This window comes from Suncus etruscus, chromosome 14 (assembly GCF_024139225.1).
Source record: "Suncus etruscus isolate mSunEtr1 chromosome 14, mSunEtr1.pri.cur, whole genome shotgun sequence".
Classification (NCBI taxonomy): Eukaryota; Metazoa; Chordata; class Mammalia; order Eulipotyphla; family Soricidae; genus Suncus; species Suncus etruscus.
This window is the reverse complement of record NC_064861.1, coordinates 38,878,844-38,899,914: the sequence shown is the minus strand read 5'-3', so window position 1 is coordinate 38,899,914 and position 21,071 is coordinate 38,878,844. Positions and strand designations below refer to the sequence as shown.

The window sequence follows — 21,071 nt, the reverse complement described above, 5'->3', positions numbered from 1 at the left end:
GGCGGGCCCAGGGCCGGCAGCCGCCGCCATCACGGGCGTGGCGGAAACGGGCGAGCGGCTCCGGGGGCGGGGCGTGCGTTGTGCGCGTGCGCGATGGGAGCGGGGCCGTGCGCGCGTGCGCGGTGGGCCCCGCCCCCGCACAGACACATAAACAACGCTCCGGCTCCCCGACCACAGTCGCCTTAGAGCAGTGCTTTTTCAATTCTTTTCTGTCTTGCCCCCTTAGGAAGAAGAAAACATTTTTCGCGCTCCCCGCGCGACTGTAAATAGTATCTTTTATTTTCTTTGAGGCATAGACAATAGAATATTATTAAGTTCAAAATGCAAGAAAACACCTATTTCAAAATGTAAAGTACGAAACAAGTCAATAATACTGAATATTACAAAGAATAATGTATGAAAAACATCTGTAGGAAAGAGTAAGATGAATTGCATGGTAAGCAATAAAGGAGCAACATTTTGCTGGAGAAGAAATAGTGAAAATATTATGTTAGAAAGTTGAGAACCGGACCCGGAGAGATAGCACAGCGGTGTTTGCCTTGCAAGCAGCCGATCCAGGACCAAAGGTGGTTGGTTCGAATCCCGGTGTCCCATATGGTCCCCGTGCCTGCCAGGAGCTATTTCTGAGCAGACAGCCAGGAGTAACCCCTGAGCACCGCCGGTGTGACCCAAAAACAAAACAAAACAAAACAAAAAAGAAAGTTGAGAACCTGAGAACAAACAACATAGCAGCAAGAGGTAACTGATAAAAGATGAAAATAGTATCTTTATTAAAAAAAAAAAACTTTAACCTACAAAACAAAAATATATAAAATAATTTGAGCCGATTTTTTAATCAGAGGTGATGTCTAGACGAATGGCTACAATGGACACGTTTTGCAATGCATAGCTTTTCGAAGCGGGGTTTGAAGCAGGACACAGCAACACTCAGCTCCCGAGACATATAGAGACAGAAACACAGGGCTTAGCTTGTTATGGCAGTGTTTGCCGAGGTCACTATTCGAGAAGCACTGCCTTAAGGGGATGCTGGGCGGTGGTGGGGAGTGGCGAGCAGGTGGGGGGTGGGCCTGGGGAGGTGCACGGAGTCCCCCGGGGCTCCACTGCTCCTAAGCTTTAAAAGGCTCCTGGGGGCCCAAGCGCTTGCACTGCGGGTAGGGCATTTTGCCTTGCAAGCGGCTGACTCGGGTTCGATCTGGGTCATCCCATATGGTCTCCTGAGTCTGCAGGAGCGATTTCTGAATGCGGAGCCGGGAGTAACCCGAGCTCCAAGGGATGTGACCAAAAACAAACCAAAAGCAAAAACAAACCAAAAAAAAAAAAAAAATTAAAAGTCCCTTGGGCCGAGTAAACCCAGTTCAGACTCGGGGAACAATGTCAATAATGGGAATCTAAGGGGTTCAGCTCTTCCCATCCCCTCTATCCTGTCCCTCTAATACCCCCTCCTTTTCTTCTGATCCCTTTCCACTCCTGGTCCCTTCCCCCTCCGGTTACCACCCGCTTCACTGAAAGACAAAATACCCAAGTGCAGTAAGTGCTTATTAAGTACCTTCCGTGAAAAAGAATTTGGGGAAATCTTTCTCTGTTGCTAAGCATCGACTGGACGAGCAGTCTGTTGCTTAATTGCTGCTTTGCAAGAAATGAGCTTTTTGCTTGCTTGCCCGTAAGTATTCAGACTTGGAGAAGAGGCAAGAGATGGATCTTGGCATCTGAAGTCTGATAAGCTTCCAGCTTTCCTGGTCCCTAAGGCATCCAGAGCGGTATCAGATTAGATCAGGGGTCAGGGAGACACAGATGAGGCAAGATTTCAAGTTTACAGTGGCTTTTCTACTGCAGCAGCTGGAATTTCTGCAAGATCAGGAGCTTTCTGCTCCCACGTGTGCTCAGGAAGCAGAGTGTGTGTCTCACTAGCCTAGTCATACCTGAGAAGGCAGCAAGCAGAGTTGGTGGTCCAATTCAGTCAGTTCCACAGGGTCCTGCCCCTGCACCAACAGAAAAGACCCTAACACAGAGCCTAACACAAGTGGATCAAAAATCAAACTCATTTTGTTTGTTTTGTTGATTTTGTTGTTTGTTTTTGTTTTTTCCTGTGTTTTTATTTTGTTACGTTTTTCTTCTTTTTTTTCTCCTTATTTTATATTTTATTTTATTTTATTTTATTGTTTTTTGGGTCACACCTGGCAGCACTCAGGGGTTACTCCTGGCTCCATGCTCAGAAATCACTCCTGGCAGGCTCGGGAGGCCATATGGGATGTCGGGATTCGAACCAATGACCTTCTGCATGAAAGGTAAATGTCTTACCTCCATGCTATCTCTCTGCCCCCCTCCTTATTTTTATTTATTTTTGTTTGTTTGTTTTGTTTTTTGGGCCACACCCAGCTGTCTGCTCAGAAATAGCTCCTGGCAGGCACAGGGGACCATATGGGACACCGGGATTCGAACCAACTACCTTTGGTCCTGCATCGGCTGCTTGCAAGGCAAACGCTGCTGTGCTATCTCTCTGGGCCTGGCCTTCCTTATTTTTAAATTGATAATTATAACCTCTAAGGTCTAGACGGACTCCTCCTGGTTTTGTTTGTTTGTTTTGTTTGTTTTTCCTGTTTTTTCAAACAGAACTATATAACTTGAATCATCTTGTTCTGCCTCATAATTTAAGGGGAAGAAATGGATGGTACCAGAATCAAACAGTCGTATGAACAGAGTAGAAATAAAAAATGATCAGACTTGGGGCTGGAGAGATAGCACAAGTGGTGTTTGCCTTGCAAGCAGCTGATCCAGAACCTAAGATGGTTGGTTCGAATCCCGGCATCCCATATGATACCCGTACCTGCCGGGAGCTATTTCTGAGCAGATAGCCAGGAGTAACCCCTGAACCGCCAGGTGTGGCCCAAAAACCAAAAAAAGATCAGACTTGGGCCCGGAGAGATAGCACAGCAGTGTTTGCCTTGCAAGCAGCCAATCCAGGACCAAAGGTGGTTGGTATTGAATCCCGGTGTCCCATATGGTCCCCCGTGCCTGCCAGGAGCTATTTCTGAGCAGACAGCCAGGAGTAACCCTTGAGCACCGCTGGGTGTGGCCCCAAAACCAAAAAAAAAAAAAAAAGTATAATTTACTATTATATTTGTATACAAATAATCTAAACAAAGAAATCAGGACTGGAGGGCCGGGTAGGTGGCGCTGGAGGTAAGGTGTCTGCCTTGCAAGCGCTAGCCAAGGAAGGACCGCGGTTCGATCCCCCGGCGTCCCATATGGTCCCCCCAAGCCAGGGGCGATTTCTGAGCACATAGCCAGGAGTAACCCCTGAGCGTCAAACGGGTGTGGCCCAAAAACCAAAAAAAAAAAAAAGAGAAATCAGGACTGGAGGGAATTAAAATCAGGACAGCAAGGAGGAGGAGCAGCCCCTGAGCATCAGCTGTTGTGGCCCCAAAGCAAAATCAAATATGATTCCCTGAGCACAGAGCCAAGAGTGATCCCTGAGCACTAGTGGGTGTGGCCCCAAAACAAACAAATTCTTGAAACTACTTTAGTGTCTGGGAAGTGTGACTCAAAGGGTTGAAGCAAATGCTTTGCAATTGGAGGTCAAGGGTTCAACACACCTCCTCATAGCTCCCCAAGTCACAAGCCAGGAGGAAACCCTGAGCCCTGTTCCAAAATAAGCAAACAGAAGTTTCATCTCACTTAAAAAAAAAAAAAAATTGGGTCCGGAGTGATAGCTCAGTGGGGAGGGTGTTTGCCTTGCATGAGGCCTAGTGGAGTTCCATTTTGGGCATCCCATGGGTTCCCTTGAACAACTGGAGTGCAGAGCCAGGAGTAAACCCTGAGCACCGCCGGGTGTGGCCCCCAAAACCAAAATAAATAAAAATAAAATTTGAGCTACATCCAAGAATAGTTCTCTTGGGACCTCATGACGCAGGGGATCTAATTGGCCACAGCAAACTCCTTGGACTGCACCCAGCCCTTTGAAAATTGCTGGTGTGCGTGACAAGTGACATCACCTCTAAAGATGAAATCCACATCCTAGTCATGTGGGGATCTGTAGCCAAAATACGAACTGACGCTCTTGATTTGTGCATGTTTTCTTTACAAGCAACAAGATTTATTGGGAGCACAGTTTGGTAATCACCCCTGGCGATGCCGAGGGTCAAAGTGGGTTCAGTTTTGTACCCAGTACAGCCTCTCAGCTGGCTCTGATTTATTTTTTTCAGTAACAGAACGATTGATTGTTATCGTCACCGATCAAAATAGGCTCTGACGTCCCGGGTCGCGTGCATATCCTGGCTGTAAGCAAAGTGGATCCGTGAAGCCCTTAGGGGGCTCGTTCTGCAGGCACCAGCAGTAAGGAGGTTGACCTGCCGCATTCGGCATGGACGCCTCAGGGAGTCGCCGACGCCACACCAAATATGAACGCCGCAGGAAAACCTACGCCGCCTCACCCAGCATGGACATCGCAGGGAGGTCAACGCTGCTGCCACACTCAGCATGGACGGCGCAGCAGGACTGGTTGGTCCCGCTCCTACGCCCGCTGATAGGTGGGAATAGGCTCCGCCCGCCTCGCTGTCTGCGCTCCTATTGACCGGTTGTCCAATCTGTTTCGATTCCAGGCTCAGCTCCTCTGACAAGTAAACAAACAAGTCTTGCTCAAGCTCAGTCCTGGCGCTGACTTGCCGGCTGCGCGGATGTGGACTCACTCCCCTTAAAGCGGCCACACCCGCTGGGTTGTGCGCCTGCTTCTTGCTTCTTTTGCAGCTCCCGCCCATGCAGGGATGTGGGTCTGCTCCAAATATCAAGTATTGCAAACACTGGGCCTTCCCTTTAGCCTGTAGCTGAACCTCCATTGCTTGTTTGTTTTTTATTTTGGGGCCACAACCGGTAGTGTTCAGGGGTTACTCCTGGCTCTGTGCTCAGAAATTACTCCTAGAGATAGCACGGAGGTAGGGCATTTGCCTTGCATTTAGAAGGATGGTGGTTCAAATCCCGGCATTCCGTATTGGTCCCCCGAGCCTGCCATTAGCGATTTCTGAGAGTAGAGCCTGGAGTAACCGGAGTAGTGTCGGGTGTGACCCACACACCAAAAACAAATAAATAAATTAACTCCTGGCAGGCTCTGGGGATGCTATGGAATCCTGAAATCTAACCCTGCTCAGCTGTATGCAAGACAAACTCCCTCCTGCTCCAGCACGTTTTGCTTTTTGGTCTGGGGGCCACATTGGTGGTGCTCAGGGACTACTCCTGGATCAGAGCTCAGGGGTCACTTCTGTAAATTTTGGGGGAGCTAGCCTGTGAGTGGACTCCTCCAGGTATGGCCCTTGTCCCATCCCTGACTGTCCTCTGAGCAGTGTGTGTCCCGAGACCTGGACTTTAGATGCTACAGGGGTGAAGCTTGCAGCTGGAAAATGCTGCTCTCGGGTCTTGGGAGACAATAGGTTGAAAGCAGTGTAGCCAGACCTCTTCTTTCCTCTGATGCTCAGCTAACAAAGGCACGTTGTTGTGGAATAATTTGCTCTGCTCTCCTTAGGGTTCCTCTGCTAGTTCCAGGCACCCTTGTTGTTTTCTCTGCCTCAAGGGGGCTGTTTACAGGAAGCTAAAGGGTCCCTAAAGCTCTTAGGTTAGAGCTTTAGTGGTGGAAGTCCCCATTTCTTTCTTCTGCTTCCTACCACCGTTTGGACCCTGGCCCTTCTGCTAGCCTTTGCATTCTGGGGCTCAGTGCAGATTCATGTCTTCTGGGAGGGGGGGTGCTGTACAGGGCAGGAATTTTTTTGGGGGGGGGCACACCTGGCTTTGCTCAGTTGTGCTCAGCGGTTACTCCTGGCTATCTGTTCAGAAATAGCTCCTGGCAGGCACGGGGGGGGGGGGGGGGGGAACCATATGGGACAGGGGATTTGAACTAACCACCTTAGGTCCTGCATCGGCTGCTTGCAGGGCAAATACCGCTGTGCTTTATCTCCGGCCCCGTGGGCAGGACTTTTGCTTTGAGCTTTGAGCTTGTTTAGCCCTGAGTTCAGGCTCAGTACCACTTATGTTGTGGCCCCTGTACTCTAATAGGTTGGTTTGTCCCCATGCAGGGCTGGTCCTGATGTGTGGATATGTGTGGATATAGCAAACTGCAACAGTGATATTACATAGTTGATATTACATAGTTGACATAGTTGATTGTAATACATTTGTTTCCAGATAAATAAGCAAAATTATTTGCAAAAAAGAAAGAAGATAAAAGTCAAGAGTCAAGCAAATCTGTGTACATTATTGTATCTTTTTTTGTTTGTTTGTTTTTGGGTCACACCCAGCAGCACTCAGGGGTTACTCCTGGCTATACGCTCAGAAATCGCTCCTGGCACACTCGGGGGATCATATGGGATGCTGGGATTCGAACCACCGTCCTTCTGCATACAAGGCAAATGCCTTACCTCCATGCTATCTCTCCGGCTCCAAATTATTGTATCTTCAATGAGGTCACGAAGTCATTGTCAGAAGGCTTTTTAAACTCTCCTTGCTAGTTGACCATTCTGTTACTTCATTTGCTTCTGAATATTAACTTCAGCTACACATTAGCATCTAAATTGGTGTGCTTCTATGGGGATGAAATAAATATTTTAATTTTTGTTTCTACAAATACTAAATAAACATTATTTGATTATGATGACAGATCACATAGCTTGTCAGTATATCAGGTGGCAGGGAATACCTGTAGCAAGGTGAGTATGAAGATAAGTATTTAAGTATTGACAACAAAAGTGTGGTGGTGTGAAAGTAAAGGGATCACCTTGGGGTTAGAGAGATGTACAGTAGGTAGATTGCTGGCCTTGCACATTGGGGACCCAGGATTCCATTCTGCAACAGCAGAGGGATCCCTGAGCTCAAACAGGAGTGATTTTAGAGCCCAGACAGAAGCAAGCCCTGAGCACTTATGGGTGTGGCCCCAGATGTAAACAAAGAGCTCTCTTTAGAAGCCCTTTTTGTTAGTTTGTTTTTGGCTTATTGGTCACACCCTGCAGAGCTCAGGGGTTACTCCAGGCTCTGTGCTCAGAAATCACTCCTGGCAGACTCGGGGGACCATATGGGATGCCGGGATTCAAAACGGGGTTTGTTCTGTCTTGACTGCGTGCAAGGCAAAGTCTTTACCGCTGTGCTATTGCTCAGGCCCCCTAAAAGGCCCTTTTTCGTACAGGGACAAAGGATGTCAGTGATTTACTTTTATTCTTTTTTGTTTGTTTGTTTTGTTTTAGGATCGCACCCGGTGGTGCTCAAGGATTATCCCTGGCTCGGTGCTTAGAAATCGCTTCTGGTAGGCATGGGGGACCCTAGGGGATGCCGGAATTCGAACCATCATCCTTCCTGAATGGCTGCGTACAAGGCAAATGCTTTACTGCTGTGCTATTGCTCTGGCCCTTACTTTTATTCTAAAATAAAGATGACATTTACTCTCCACGGGAGTCTGTGGTTTAAAGGCACAGAATCAGGAGGCAGTGGGGACTGTGGTGTGTGAGCCAGCCAAGTCACGGGCAAGTGACTAGCCAGGATGAGTCTTGGTGAAGGAATCATGGTGGGTGGAGGCGTTTGGGTCAGAGATGCCACCAGGATGAATTGTGACCCAGTAGAGTCATGGGATGGGTTGGCTTCTGGGAACAGAGGGGACAAGGTTGGACAGACTGTTGCAGAAAGAAGGGCATGGGACAGGGGGACAGGTTCTTACTGGAACGGGTTGGGGGGGAACTCAGCTGCTTGCTGAGACCTTGGACCCCTGACCCCACAACCAGGTTATCTGATGATTCAGGCCTGGCAGTGCTTGGGAGCTGGAGGGCAGCCAAAAAGCACCAGATCTTTGTGTCCTGGCTCTGGCTCTGCCCAGCGCTGCAGAACTGGCTCCTGAGACAGAGGCAGGGCTATATTTGTGATTGATGAAGGATTTTTTTTGGGGGTGGGGTGGGGTGGAAGGCCTGTGCTCAGATTAAACCCAGAATCTCACAGGTGCAGGGCAGGCGCTCGATCTGCCACCAAGCCACATTCCAGAGACATGTTTTTTTTTTTTTTTTTTTTTTTTTTTTTTTTTTTTTTTTTTTTGTTTTTGGGCCACACCCGTTTGACGCTCAGGGGTTACTCCTGGCTATGTGCTCAGAAATCGCCCCTGGCTTGGGGGGGACCATATGGGACGCCGGGGGATCGAACCGCGGTCCGTTCCTTGGCTAGCGCTTGTAAGGCAGACACCTTACCTCTAGCGCCACCTTCCCAGCCCCTGGAGACATGTTTTTTATGAGAATGTCTGTGACCAATGTGGCAAGACCGTGTCCCCGCACATTCCAGGTGGACAAGGTTTTATTTCTGGCGTCTGGGAGAGCTGGAGCTGTCAGGGAGAATCCCTTGCTGTCAGCAGGCTTCCTGTGGAAACTGCATCACTGCATCAGGCAGGTGTCTCTGTCTCCCCAGAAGTCAATACTGAAGGGCCCACAGCCACTCAGGGCCACTTAGGTGCCCACATCTACACCCTGGCACACTAGCAGTGAAGTGAGGCTTCTCTCTCTGGATGTCAAAGTCAGGCTGGTGGGCTCTGAGTGGTTTGATCTCCTGGGTTCCCTGAGTTTGGGCGCCGTCAAAAGTTTTCAGTGCAAGGCAGGGAATTCAGAGCACCACATGCTTTCCAGAGCAGTGAAATGGGAGTACTGAGATTCGAGAGCTGACCCTAAGCACCACACAGGTTGTGACCCTCAAACCAGAAGAAAATGTTTGCACTTTTCTTCTGAGCACCTAGCACAGAACTTCTGAACCATACTCCTGGGGCAGGTCTGTGGGAGTCCTGCAGGGGGAGGGTAGGGTTCATGGTTTCCTGTAGGGGAAGGTCAGTTGGGGTCCTGCAGGGAAGGGTCCTTTTTCTTTGACGCCCTGGAGGACCATCAGGATGACCCAGCATCAGTCTGCTCACGCTCTGGGCCCAATGTTCAGCTCTCACAACACTCACACACCCATTTGCCCGGCCTCGTGGGTTTGGGGGTGACACAGTGCCCAGTGCTCATTCTGAGACTCAGGGGTCAGCATGGGATTTCCATAGGTGGGGTTGTGACTGGTGGGTGGGACCAGAGTGTCTCAAGGCTCTTTGGGTGGAGGGAGTTGGTGTTGGAGGTTCAACCCTTGGGAGGCTGGGCTCGGCCCTCAGGGTGTGACTGTCACACTGGGGTGTAACTCTACTTCCCAGATGCTCAGGTTGGGAGCAAGTCTCAGATGGTCGGGGCGTACCGTTCCAGAGGTGTGTGGCTATGTTCCAAGGGACGTGTCTAGGGGCGTAGCTAAGTCTCCCGAGGTGCGTGTCCCGGCTACCTGGGCGTGTCTTTGTCCATGGGGGCGTGGCTATGCAAAGGGGCGTGTCTCTGATGTCTGGGGCGGTTCGCTGCTCTTAAGGGGCTGGTCTATTTTTTCCCGAAGGGCCGTGTCTGTGCGCCAGAGGGGCGTGCCTCGGCCTATGAGGGCGTGGTCTTTGTCCCCTAGGGGCGTGTCTGTTTTCCCAAGGGACAAGTCCCGGCTGTTTGGGGGCGTGGTCTTTGTTCCCGAGGGGCGTGTCTGTTTTCCCAAGGGACATTCCCGGCTGTTTGGGGGCGTGTCTTTGCTCCGAGGGGCGTGTCCAGGCCTTCGAGGGCGTTCCTGCGTCGCGGGGCGTGTCTTACGTCACGGGGCGGGTTCGATGCTGCGCCTGCGCAGTCGGCGCTGTCAGGCATGGCGGTGTGCGCGCGGCTGTGCGGGGTCGGCGCGGCCCGGGGCTGCCGGAGGCGGCAGCAGCGCCGTGGCCCGGCCGAAACGGCGGCGGCGGACAGCGAGCCGGACACGGACCCCGAGGAGGAGCTAATCGAGGCGGGCGCCGCGGGCCTGAGTGCGGGCCCCGCGCCGCCCCCGCGCCTCTCGCTGCTGGAGCTGCCGCCGGAGCTGCTGGTGGAGATTTTCGCGTCGCTGCCCGGTACCGACCTGTCCAGCCTGGCCCGGGTGTGCACCAGGTTCCGGCGCATCCTGCACACCGACACCATCTGGAGGCGGCGCTGCCGCGAGGGTGAGCGCGGGTGGATGGGGCGGGGGCGGGGTGCGGGGAATCTGGGGGTGCGGGGCTCTCTCGGGGTAGGGACTGGGCCTGGTGGCGCGGCTTTGGGAGTTCCGACGGGGTCCTGCATGCATTCGGGGTTCGGGGAGCCTGGGCCCTGGGAGGAGAAGGTTCGGAGTCTACGGCTCTAGTCTCTTGGGGACCTACCCAGATCGGGATCCTTGGGGAGGTCTACTTACTGGCAGGGCCTCTCCTGGGAAGGGTTCTGGGGAATCTCTAGGGCAGGTTGAGCGAGGTGGGCAGCGCCCCTAAGAAGGTGGTGCACGGGTGGGGGAACCAGCGCCCGGAGAAAAGACTCGTTATCACGAGCTTTGGGGTCCCTCACGGCGTTTCCATCGGCTCCAACAGCTCTTACCTAGAAGTGAGGGAACGGCCAGCAGGGCAGAAGGCAAAGGCAGAATCTGGAAACTACCCACAGGGCCTCCCCTTGGGGTCGCTCCTGTGTCCACTTTGAGGGTCATTGGGCTCTTGTTCTCTCAGATCCTCGGGGTGGAAACTGGCGCGTCGGCCTCAGCTCCTGGGTAATGGATGTGATACTCAGGAGCACTTCGTGGCTGTTTTCTGGGGGTGCAGGTGATGTGCCCCGTGCCCCCTCCTGCCCACCTGCCCACCTGTTGGGATTCCCGGAGGTGGTGGAGCCTCGTCCTTGCTGCAACTGACAGGGTGGAGCTGAGTCCTGCTTGTTGCTCTTCAGCCTGGGCCTCAGGCCTGTAGTGCTCAGGATGTCTGTCCCAGTGCTCAACAGCTAGTAATTGACCTTTGCATAAAGGTTAAGAGGAGAGTTCACGGACTGAGGGAGGAGGGGCTCAAAGGGCAAGTTGGGGAAGGCGGGAATGCCCCTCCTCCCACTGCCCAGCCTTGTGCTGGGAGAACCCATAAAACTCTGGGTCCCCTGAAAAGAAAAGACTTGAGGGGGTGGGCTGGAGCGGTAGCACAGTGGGGAGGGTGTTTGCCTTGCATGCTGCCAGCCTGGATTCAATCCTCATCATCTCATAGGGTTCCCTGAGCACCACCAGGAATGATTTCTGAGCTGAGCAGGAGTAACCCCTGAGCGCCACCTGGTGTGGCCCCAAAACGAAAACAAAAACAAAAAATGTGTGTGTACCAGATAATACGTATGATGTTAGAATATGTGTCTGCATTAAGACCCACACGATATAAGAATTAAACAGAAACTAGGGGAATAGTACAGTGGGAAGGGCATTTGCCTTGCACGCAGTCGACCCAGGTTTGATTCCTGGCATCCCATAGTGTCTCCTGAACCTGCCAGGAGTGATTCCTGAGTGCAAAGCCAGGAGTAACCCCTGAACACCACTGGGTGTGGCCCAAAAAGCAAAAAAAGAAAAGATGGGGCCGGGCAGTGGCGCTAGAGGTAAGGTGCCTGCCTTGCCTGCCCTAGCCTAGGAGGGACCGTGGTTCGATCCCCCGGTATCCCATATGGTCCCCCAAGCCAGGAGCGACTTCTGAGCGCATAGCTAGGAGTAACCCCTGAGCGTCACCGGGTGTGGCCCAAAAACAAAACAAAAAAAAAACAAAAAAAAAAAAGAAAAAGAAAAGATGCGGGCCCGGAGAGATAGCATAGCAGCTTTTGCCTTGCAAGCAGCCGATCCAGGACCAAAGGTGGTTGGTTCGAATCCCGGTGTCCCATATGGTCCCCTGTGCCTGCCAGGAGCTATTTCTGAGCAGACAGCCAGGAGTATCCCCTGAGCACCGCCGGGTGTGGCCCAAAAACCAAAAAAAAAAAAAAAAAGAAGCAAGAGGAGCCAGAACACTTCTTCACCCTCTTCACCCCCTTCTCTTCTCCCCTGCACCTGCGAACCTGGCTGCTGTCCTAGATGTTGCGCCACTTTGAGGCCATGTTTATTTGGTTGACGTTGTGTCCTAGCCAAAGTTTGCCTAGTCACCGTAGCCGAAGAAAATCCTGGCGGGAACCCCGAGGTTTTATTTCCTGGTCCCTGAGACCAGACGGCCAGTGCGCCTGCGAGCATCGGCCCAGCAATGACCTCACAGGCCTTTTTAGAGAACTCAGTTGCAGATTCATCATTAGTTCGGCGATTCAGTGCTGGTGTCAGGGAGCTTTTGAAAATCAGCGTTTCTGGGCTGGAGTATGAGGTGCACCCCTGTGCAGATGGGGCAGGGAGGGGAGGGGAGGGAGAATATCTGTTTATTTTTGTATTTTGGGTCACACCCAGCTGTGTTCAGGTTATCCATGGCAGGCTCAGAGGTATGAAATGTCAGGGATCGAACCTGGGTCGGCTTTGTGTGAGGCAAAGATGCTTCCCCTACCCACTGTCCAGCCCCCAGAGTATGTGTCTCTGAAACTCCCCACCCACAACAGGGGCACCTTTTAGGGCTGCTGCAGCTTCTGAGCCTTTACACTACCCCTTCTACCTCTATAAGTTTAATGATGCCCGGGATGAATGCCAGAACTGGGCGTGCGCTCCAAGCAGAGCTGAGTGGACACTCTGGTGACTCTGGACAGGGCTGGCCTTGGTCGGCGGCTGAGGTCTCCCCAGACAGGCATGCGCAGTTCAGTGCTTTGCTGCTGGGGTTCAACTGACTGCCCCTGCATGCCTTGTCCTGGGATTCCCCCCAGCTCACACTTTTTTTTTTTATTTGTTTCCTCCTTTATTATATCTTAAGATTTCAAGTCTGAGAAACCTACCACAAGAATTTTAAAAAGTGCATGAGTCAGGGCCCGGAGAGATAGCACAGCGGCGTTTGCCTTGCAAGCAGCCGATCCAGGACCAAAGGTGGTTGGTTCGAATCCCGGTGTCCCATATGGTCCCCGTGCCTGCCAGGAGCTATTTCTGAGCAGACAGCCAGGAGTAACCCCTGAGCACCGCTGGGTGTGGCCCAAAAACAAAAACAAACAAACAAAAAAAAAAGTGCGTGAGTCAAAGTACAGTTTAAATATGAATAAACACATGTTCCATAACCCCAAAAATATCTAACACAAATACTATTTCTTCCCTACAATACAGCCTTTAGAGAACAGTGGTTCTCACCTGAGAGGCACTGGTAACTATGTAACTGTGATGAAGAGGTGCTACTAGTAGCCAATGAGCAGAACCAGGGATCTGTTAAACATCCAAAACCTACAGGATGAATCCCACAACAAAGCATCCAGTCTGAATGTCAACAGTGCCAGCTTAAGATCCCATGTTTTAGAGTTAACTCAGTTTTTACTTCACAAGCTGTACATCATTGTAACCAGCTCACATTTCTTTTTTCTTTTTTCTTTTTTTTTTTTTTTTGTGTGTGTGTTTTTGTTTTGTTTTTGGGCCATACCCGGTGGTGCTCAGGGGTTACTCCTGGCTGTCTGCTCAGAAATCGCCCCTGGCAGGCACGGGGGACCATATGGGACACTGGGATTTGAACCAACCACCTTAGGTCCTGGACCAGCTGCTTGCAAGGCAAACACCGCTGTCCTATCTTTCTGGGCTCCCAGCTCACACTTCTATTCAACATTGCTAATGTGCCCGTCCTGTATTGGACACCTGTGTGGGTGTGGGGACCCTGCAGACCCCAGCACAGCAGGTTGGAGAGGTTGGCCCAGCCCTTCCAACAGGTGGAGCTGGGAGTCTTTGCTTGTGCAATTTGCATGATGGGTCTGGGGACCTCTGGAGCACTGGCTTGACCCTGTTCCGTGATAATGGCTGTCCATGGTCAGGATGGCCATGATCAGGGTGGTCAGGGGAGCCTGTGGTTACTGGGTGAGTGGGGTTCATGCTCTCCAAAGCCAGCAAGTGGTTGGACCTGCTCAGCTGTGGACAACCCAAGGCCCAGTTCAGGGTGTCCCTCAGATGAACAACCTTAGAAGGTGGCCCCTTTTCTCCCAGTGCTTGGTTTGGGGTGTCTGTTTGTCCTGCCCTGACCTTGTGTCTGTCCATATGCTCAGGCTGATGACTCCAGTTCTGGGTCCTTGAGTCTCCACTGTGTAGTGTCTGGGGGATCCCAGGTCAGCTGTGCTGTTGCTGCTTACTTCTGAGCTCACTGCAAAAACTCTCGTTGCAGAATACGGCGTGTGCGAGGATGCACGGGGACTGGAGGTTGCGGGTGTGTCCTGCCGGGATGTCTATGCCAAATGTGAGTGTATCATCAGAGCTATTGGCTGGACTTGGACAAACAGGCGGGTGGACAGACAAATACACAGATGGATGAAGTCGCTGGGGCATTGGCGGGATCTTTGCCGGCAGCTTCCTGCATAGCCCTGCATGGTCACTAGGATACTGGTCTCCAGGACTGGACAGGGAGGGTAGAGAGCGCCAGGTGGGAGTGGGGCTGGTGTCTTCACATGCCCCATTTGTGGGGTTGTAGGGGCAGGGAGGGGCACAGGTTGGCCCCCTGCTTTCTGCATTGGGTTAGGAGGCCACATAGCCTGCTGGCTATGGTTCTTTCTGGACTTGCTCTTGCGCACCTGGCCGAGTTCCCTTGTTCTGGCCCAGGCAGGCACCCCGATGGGGACATTGTGGTCTCTACCAGACGCACCTGGTCACATGCCCTGTTGGGAAGCCCACCTGTTGTCTCTGTGTGCTTCAGGGTGAGGGACAGCCCAGCCCCCTGCTGGTCCCATGCCAAGCCTGTCCCCAATTGATTGGTGCCCTGGACCCCTGCAGAGGTGCCCACTGACCCCAGAAAAGTGGTGCCAAGACAGGCGTGCAGAGGCCTTACAGGGTCATCAATGTCTTGGTGCCTCTGACCCTGGTCACCAGGAGCATGAGGCTCTGCCAGGCCCAGCCTATATTTGTGCCATATGCACAGCCCCTAGTGTTTCCACAGTCTGCACCAGGGCCTCAGTGGCCCTCTGTGACCGACACTTTTTCCCCAGTGCTCCACCGCTATAGACACATCCTGGGGCTGTGGCAGCCAGACATCGGGCCGTACGGAGGGCTGCTCAACGTGGTGGTGAGTGCCTGATCCCCATCCCCCTTCGCAGGTCTGCATGTATCAATGGCCCATAGGATCCTTGAGAGTTCTGCTGTGTTAGCTGCATTTTGGTGTTTGGGCTACTCCTGCCACTGTGCTCAAAGGTCATTCCTGCTCAGAACACACTCCTGTTACAGTGCTCAGCAGTGGCTCCTGCCACAGAGCTCAGAAGTGACTCCTACCACAGTGATTGAAATTCATGCTATGTAAGGGCTCACACAGGCAAAGCCTGTGCCACTGTTTAAGTCACTCTGATCCTGTGGCTTGTACAGTTTTGGTGCTGGCACCAGCCCTGGTGTACAAACTCCTCCAAGGAGGGACTGAGGTGGTCACTGGCCTGCTGGACCCCCTGGATGCTTAGGCCATGCTGGGGCTTGAGGGCCACAGAATTCAGCTGCCTGGGTAATGGGAGCTGGCTCAAGGCCTTGGGACCAAGCAGAGTTGAGGCCTTATTCCCTTATTCTGCATCCAGACCTGGTCCTCTCTTGCTTCTACCTTCTCATCGGGGTTGGTGCCCATGACCATTGCCAGCCCAGCCACACAACGATTAAGTCCACCATTTTCCTGGGGCCGTGCAGGCCTCATGGGTTGCTCAGAGACCAGGGCTGCTCCCTGTGGGGTTCAGCTGTCCCAGGGGCCCTCACTGTAACAGATATCCCAGGGCCAGATTTGGGAGCAGATCCAAGCCAGGGCTGTATGTGTCTCAATTTGGGTGTCACCTGAGTCCCCCACCTCCCTCCCCAACCTGCTGGTTGCTCCGTGCCCAGGGGCCCCTCAGTCGATGGAGTGGGGCCCATGCAGCTCTCCATGAACCCTCTCCAGATTGCCCCTGCTGCACCTACACTTTTTTTAAATTTTGGTTTTCTGTTTTGTTTTGATTTTTGGGCCACACCTGCCCAGCCCACTGAGCTCAGGGGTTACTCCTAGCTCTGTACTCTGAAATTGCTCCTGGCTCAAGGCACCATGTGGGATGCCGGGGATTGAACCCACATCCATCTTAGGTCAGCTGCGTGCAAGGCAAATGCCCTATCACTGTCTACCACTCTGGCCCCACTTTTTTTTGTGTTTGTTTTTGGGCCACACGCTGATGCTCAGAGGTTACTCCTGGCTATGCACTCAGAAATTGCTCCTGGCTTGGGGGATTGAACTGCAGTCCATCCTAGGCTAGCGTGGGCAAGACAGTCTTACCATTTGTGCCACTGCTCTGGCCCCTCCGACCCCAATTTTAAAAAATTTTGGGGCCACATCTAGGGTGCTCAGAGGTTACTCCTGGCTCTGTGCTCAGAAATTGCTCTTAGTAGGCTCAGGGACCATCTGGGATGCCTGGGATCAAACCAGGTCAGCCATACTATGCTTGGGCCCCATCCCTTTGCACCCCCACTTTTTTTTGGGGGGGGGTCACATCCGGCAATGCTCAGAGGTCACTCCTGGCTCTATGCTCAGAAATCGCTCCTGGCAGGCTCAGGGGACCACATGAGATGCCGGGATTCGAACCACTGTCCTTCTGCATGCAAGGCAAACACCCTACCTCCATGCTATCTCTTTGGCTCTGCACTCCTACTTCTGAGCTGCCCATATGCTCTAGCTGACTAGTTGGGGTTAAGGGCCTTGTGAGCCTGACTGGCCGAGTTGGGTGCCGAGGCTGAACTGGCCTTGTGGGAGGACGCAGCACAGATCCTCATTCTCCCTGTCCTGGATCAATGCTTGTTCTCTGTGGGTGAGGTCTGCTCCAGGAGGGCGCCGCAGGTGGCTGAGCTGTGACATCTGCTGCAGGTGGATGGGCTGTTCATTGTGGGCTGGATGTACCTGCCGCCCCACGACCCCCATGTGGATGACCCCATGCGCTTCAAGCCCCTGTTTAGAATCCACCTGATGGAGCGGAAGGCGGCCACCGTGGAGTGTATGTACGGCCACCGTGGGCCCCACAGCGGCCACATCCAGGTGGGAGAGAAAGTCTGTGGGTGGTGCTCCCCCTGGTTCCAGGTCAGGGGCGGGGCTCTAACCATATCTGGGGTGGGGCTTCACTTGGGCTCTAGGTCATGGGCAGGGTGTGGCTTCACTAGGCTTTGGGTTAGGGGTCAGATTTCTCATGCCCCAAGTCCCTGTAGTTTCTACTTCATTTGGAGTTTCACACTCTTGGCACCATTCCTGGTTCTCGGGTCCCACGGGTGCCCTTGGAATAGGACCCTTAGTATGGGCTGTAGGCTGGCAGGTGGACACTCCCGTGGGCAATGGGCACCAGGGCTGCACCTGTCCTTTGGGACTTTGAGGAGAACCGAAGGCTCTTCTCCTGGGCTCACCCTGTTACCTGAGGGGTTGGCTGCCTCTGTCCATCTCTGCTTGCTCCATGTCCGGGCACCGTGACCTGCCTATCATCCCTTTCCCTGCCCCTGCGGACCCCACAGATCATGAAGAAGGACGAATTCTCCACCAAGTGCAGCCAGACAGACCATCACAGGATGCCGGGTGGGCGGCAGGAGGTGAGGCCCCACATGGTCTCTGTCCCTCTCACCCCTCTGTACACACAGTGCTGCCTCCCCAGGCTCTTCTCCCCTCCCCTCCCCTCCCTGCACATGGCTCCCAATCCCCACTTTGGGTCTCCCACTCACCCATCTCTGTGTCACTGGGCTGAGCCTGCCTTGTCCCATTCCTGCCCGCAGGAGTTTCGTACATGGCTGCGCGAGGAGTGGGGCCGCACTCTGGAGGACATCTTCCACGAGCACATGCAGGAGCTCATCCTCATGAAGTTCATCTACACCAGCCAGTATGAGTAAGTATGACTGCCATGGCTCTGGCCCAGAGAGAATACTGTGGGCTCAGTCCCTCAGGAGGGTACTGGGAACTCAGTCCTTATCTGTGAATACTGTGGCTCACACCTAGCTCCCCATCCCCCTTAGTATTTGTCTTTTGCTTGGGTTATTCTCTGTCTATGGGTGCTGTGTGCTCAGTCCCTCAGGATGCTGTGGACTCACTCTTCTTCTGGGTGCTATGGCCTCATGCCCAACTCCCCACCCTCCTTGGTGTTTGTCTTTTGCTTGGGTTGTCATTACAGTCAGTATGTGGGTCTGAGGCTGCCTCAGACCTGGTGCAGGGAACTGGACCCCCACTGGGCCACTGGGGCTGCTCAGGATAGAGCCCCAGGAGGGCCCTGCTCGCCTCACCCCCTATACCTGCCTCACAACTACCCTTGCCCGCCTCACACACCACTGTCATCCACAGCAACTGCCTGACCTACCGCCGCATCTACCTCCCGCCCAGCCGCCCTGACGACCTCATCCCACCTGGCCTCTTCAAAGGTACCTATGGCAGCCACGGGCTGGAGCTGGTCATGCTCAGCTTCCACGGGGGCCGGGCCCTGGGCACCAAGGTCACGGTGAGTGAGATCCTGGGTACTGGGAATGGGGAGATGGGTAGGGACAGAAGGGGGCTGTGTGTCCAGCCCCATGACTCAGCTTCCCTGTCACGCCTGCCCCTAGGGTGACCCCAACATCCCTGCGGGGCAGCAGACGGTGGAGGTGGACTTGGCCCACCGCATCCAGCTGCCAGACGTGGAGCAGCAGCGTAGCTTCAGTGAACTGTCCCGCCTGGTCCAGGGTGTGCAGGAGCAGCTTCGGCAGCAGGGGGCGCCTGCAGCTGCTCAGAGCCCCCACCAACCTATGGAGCCTCCAGCCAAGGATCCTGTGGAGCCTGGGGGCGCAGCTGCTCCATCCAGCCAGGCCCAGCCCTTTGTGCTGCCCGTGGGTGTGAGCTCGAGGAAAGAGGACTATCCCCGAAGCTACAGGGCTTGGTGAGCCGGGTGGGCCTCCTTGGGGTGACTGTCCAGGGGACTTGGACTAACATTCTACAGCCTGTGGGGCCCACTTTGCTTGCCTCGGCTGTTTCCAGCTCCTGTGCTGGGTCATGGGGAGGGGCCTGGAACTTGCACAGGGCTTTCCCCCAGGGGGATTGATAGACCCCAGTGCCGACCCTGCTGCTCATTGTGACTTTCACAGATGAGCAGCAGCAGGAGCTGAGGGATCCTATGGCGATGGGGGTATGGTGTCTATGGTGACCCCCTCACTTCCCCATCCCTGACTCTGCGCAGCTTCTATGGCACCGGCCTCATCGCTGGCCACGGCTTCACTAGCCCCGAGCACACACCAGGTGTCTTCGTCCTCTTTGATGACGACCGTTTCGGCTTCATCTGGCTGGAGCTCAAGTCATTCAGCCTGTACAGCCGGGTCCGAGTTGCCTTCCGCCATGCTGAGGCGCCATCCCCACAGGCTTTCGAGGACATGCTGAAGAACATTCAGTCCCTCACCTCCTGACCCGGTCGCAACCCCCACCATACCTCCCCTCCATCTGGCCCCCAGAGAGAGAGCCAGAACAGTCAAGTCGCCCTGGAGCAAGGGGATGAAGGTTTGGTCTGAGGGACCAGCCCTGGATGCTGGGTAGTATCAGGGCATCGAGGAAGGAAAGAGGGCGTGTGCACACATATGCATGTGTGAGCATGGCGCGCGCACATGTGAGCATGGTGTGTGTCCGAGCATGTGTGCACACGTGAACATGGTTTGTGTTCAAATGCGTGTGCACATGTGAACACAGTATGTATACACATGTGAACATGGCCTACCTGTCGAGTGCACGCGTCAGCATGGTGTGTCTGAGTGTGTGCATACGTGAGCATGGCATGTGTATTTGAGCGTGTGTGCATGATCCTGTGTATCTGTGCGGGATGAGGCTGTTGCCAGAGGCCTCTGTGAGGCTGATGGGGCCAGACCGGGCCACCCTGGGAAGTCAGAATGTTGGGGTGCTGGGCCAGGTGGAGGTATTTCCCTTTCTCTGCAGCTTTGCTCAAGTTTATTTATTGTTTTGTTATTTTTTTTGTGTCGGGGATGAAACCTGGGTCCTCTCTCACATGCACTGCCTGGTTCTGATGCTGAATCATATCCAGCTCTTTGGGTGGTGGGTGTAGTGTGTCACCCCGGTTTCAGCTTCCATGGGGTGGGGGATGGGACGCATAACCTGGGCTACCACAGGCCTGAGAAGTAGTCTGCACCGTGTCCTGTTTCTGAGCCCAGGGTGGACAGCACCGTAGGCACCGGGACCACTTTATTCCACGTGCCATTGCGTGGCTTCTGGAAGATTCACTCCTCCCATCCCCTTCCTGAAGCCCTTGCTAGAGACCAGGACTTGGGGGACCCCAGCTCCTCCATCTGCCACCTGTATGCCCCCTCTGTGCCTGCAGAGGGCACTGTAGCCAGGGGCTTTGTGCTGGGACTATGGCTCATCCCTGTGGGCAGTAGGGACAAGAGTCTGGGAAGGCCCTGTCTGGCCGCTCCTGCAGGGCCCCGCGTGACCTTTCCCTTAATAAAAGCCCTTTGCCTTCTAGCGTATCTGAGCTTCTTGTGTAAGCATCACCCAAGGGCTGGGGCCCAATTTATACCCTGTTCTGCAGAGGCCCAAGGGGAAGGGTCACCCCCTGCCTGTCCCACCCCCAGCTGGAGCAGCATGTGACCCAGTTTCTCCTTGCAGGTCAGCAGGCTTTGGGGGGGTGTACTGTGGTTTCACTGCTGTGTGAGGAGGACCCCCTCCCCAGAGCTCGGGCCACTCAGATGTTTCCCTTTTTTTTTTTTTTGGTTTTTGGGCCACACCCAGCATTGCTCAGGGATTACTCCTGGCTGTCTGCTCAGAAATAGCTCCTGGCAGGCACGGGGGACCATATGGGACACCGGGATTTGAACCAACCACCTTTGGTTCTCGATCGGCTGCTTGCAAGGCAAACACCGCTGTGCTATCTCTCCGGGCCCGATGTTTCCCATTTCTACTGTGATGGCCAGAATTTCCCAGAGGCACATGCAGAGCAGTGCTCACATACCATGTTCACATATACACACACCTCATCTTCATAAACATGACGTTCATGTATGCATACAACACAGTGTTCACACATGTACAATGCAGTGTCCATACTTGCATGCAAACGGTGTTCATTCACACAACATGTTAATACATGTGCGTACATATTCACACCCTCAGAAATCCTCAAGTTGCTGCAGACATGTTTGGTGCAGTCCCTTAGGCCTGAAGG

General features: G+C 53.6%; 1 protein-coding gene across 1 annotated transcript; it reads left to right on the top strand.

The window, feature by feature from the left end:
• Positions 1 to 9,681: 9,681 nt before the first annotated feature.
• Positions 9,682 to 20,376, top strand: FBXO31 (F-box protein 31). Its single transcript, XM_049786748.1, has 9 exons — positions 9,682 to 10,024; positions 14,090 to 14,161; positions 14,904 to 14,980; positions 16,775 to 16,942; positions 17,407 to 17,481; positions 17,662 to 17,771; positions 18,221 to 18,374; positions 18,478 to 18,788; positions 19,086 to 20,376. The coding sequence occupies exons 1-9, from the start codon at positions 9,697 to 9,699 to the stop codon at positions 19,306 to 19,308; spliced, it is 1,518 nt and encodes a 505-aa protein (XP_049642705.1). The 5' UTR covers positions 9,682 to 9,696; the 3' UTR covers positions 19,309 to 20,376.
• The last annotated feature ends 695 nt before the right edge of the window (positions 20,377 to 21,071 follow it).

What these genes read in the sequence shown, in the direction of transcription:
- FBXO31 (XM_049786748.1), top strand. Translation starts at nt 9,697, where the DNA reads ATGGCGGTGTGCGCGCGGCTGTGCGGGGTCGGCGCGGCCCGGGGCTGC. An exon ending in GAGGCGGCGCTGCCGCGAGG is followed by an intron (nt 10,025 to 14,089) that starts GTGAGCGCGGGT and finishes CTCTCGTTGCAG; the next exon opens with AATACGGCGTGTGCGAGGAT. An exon ending in GAGGGCTGCTCAACGTGGTG is followed by an intron (nt 14,981 to 16,774) that starts GTGAGTGCCTGA and finishes CATCTGCTGCAG; the next exon opens with GTGGATGGGCTGTTCATTGT.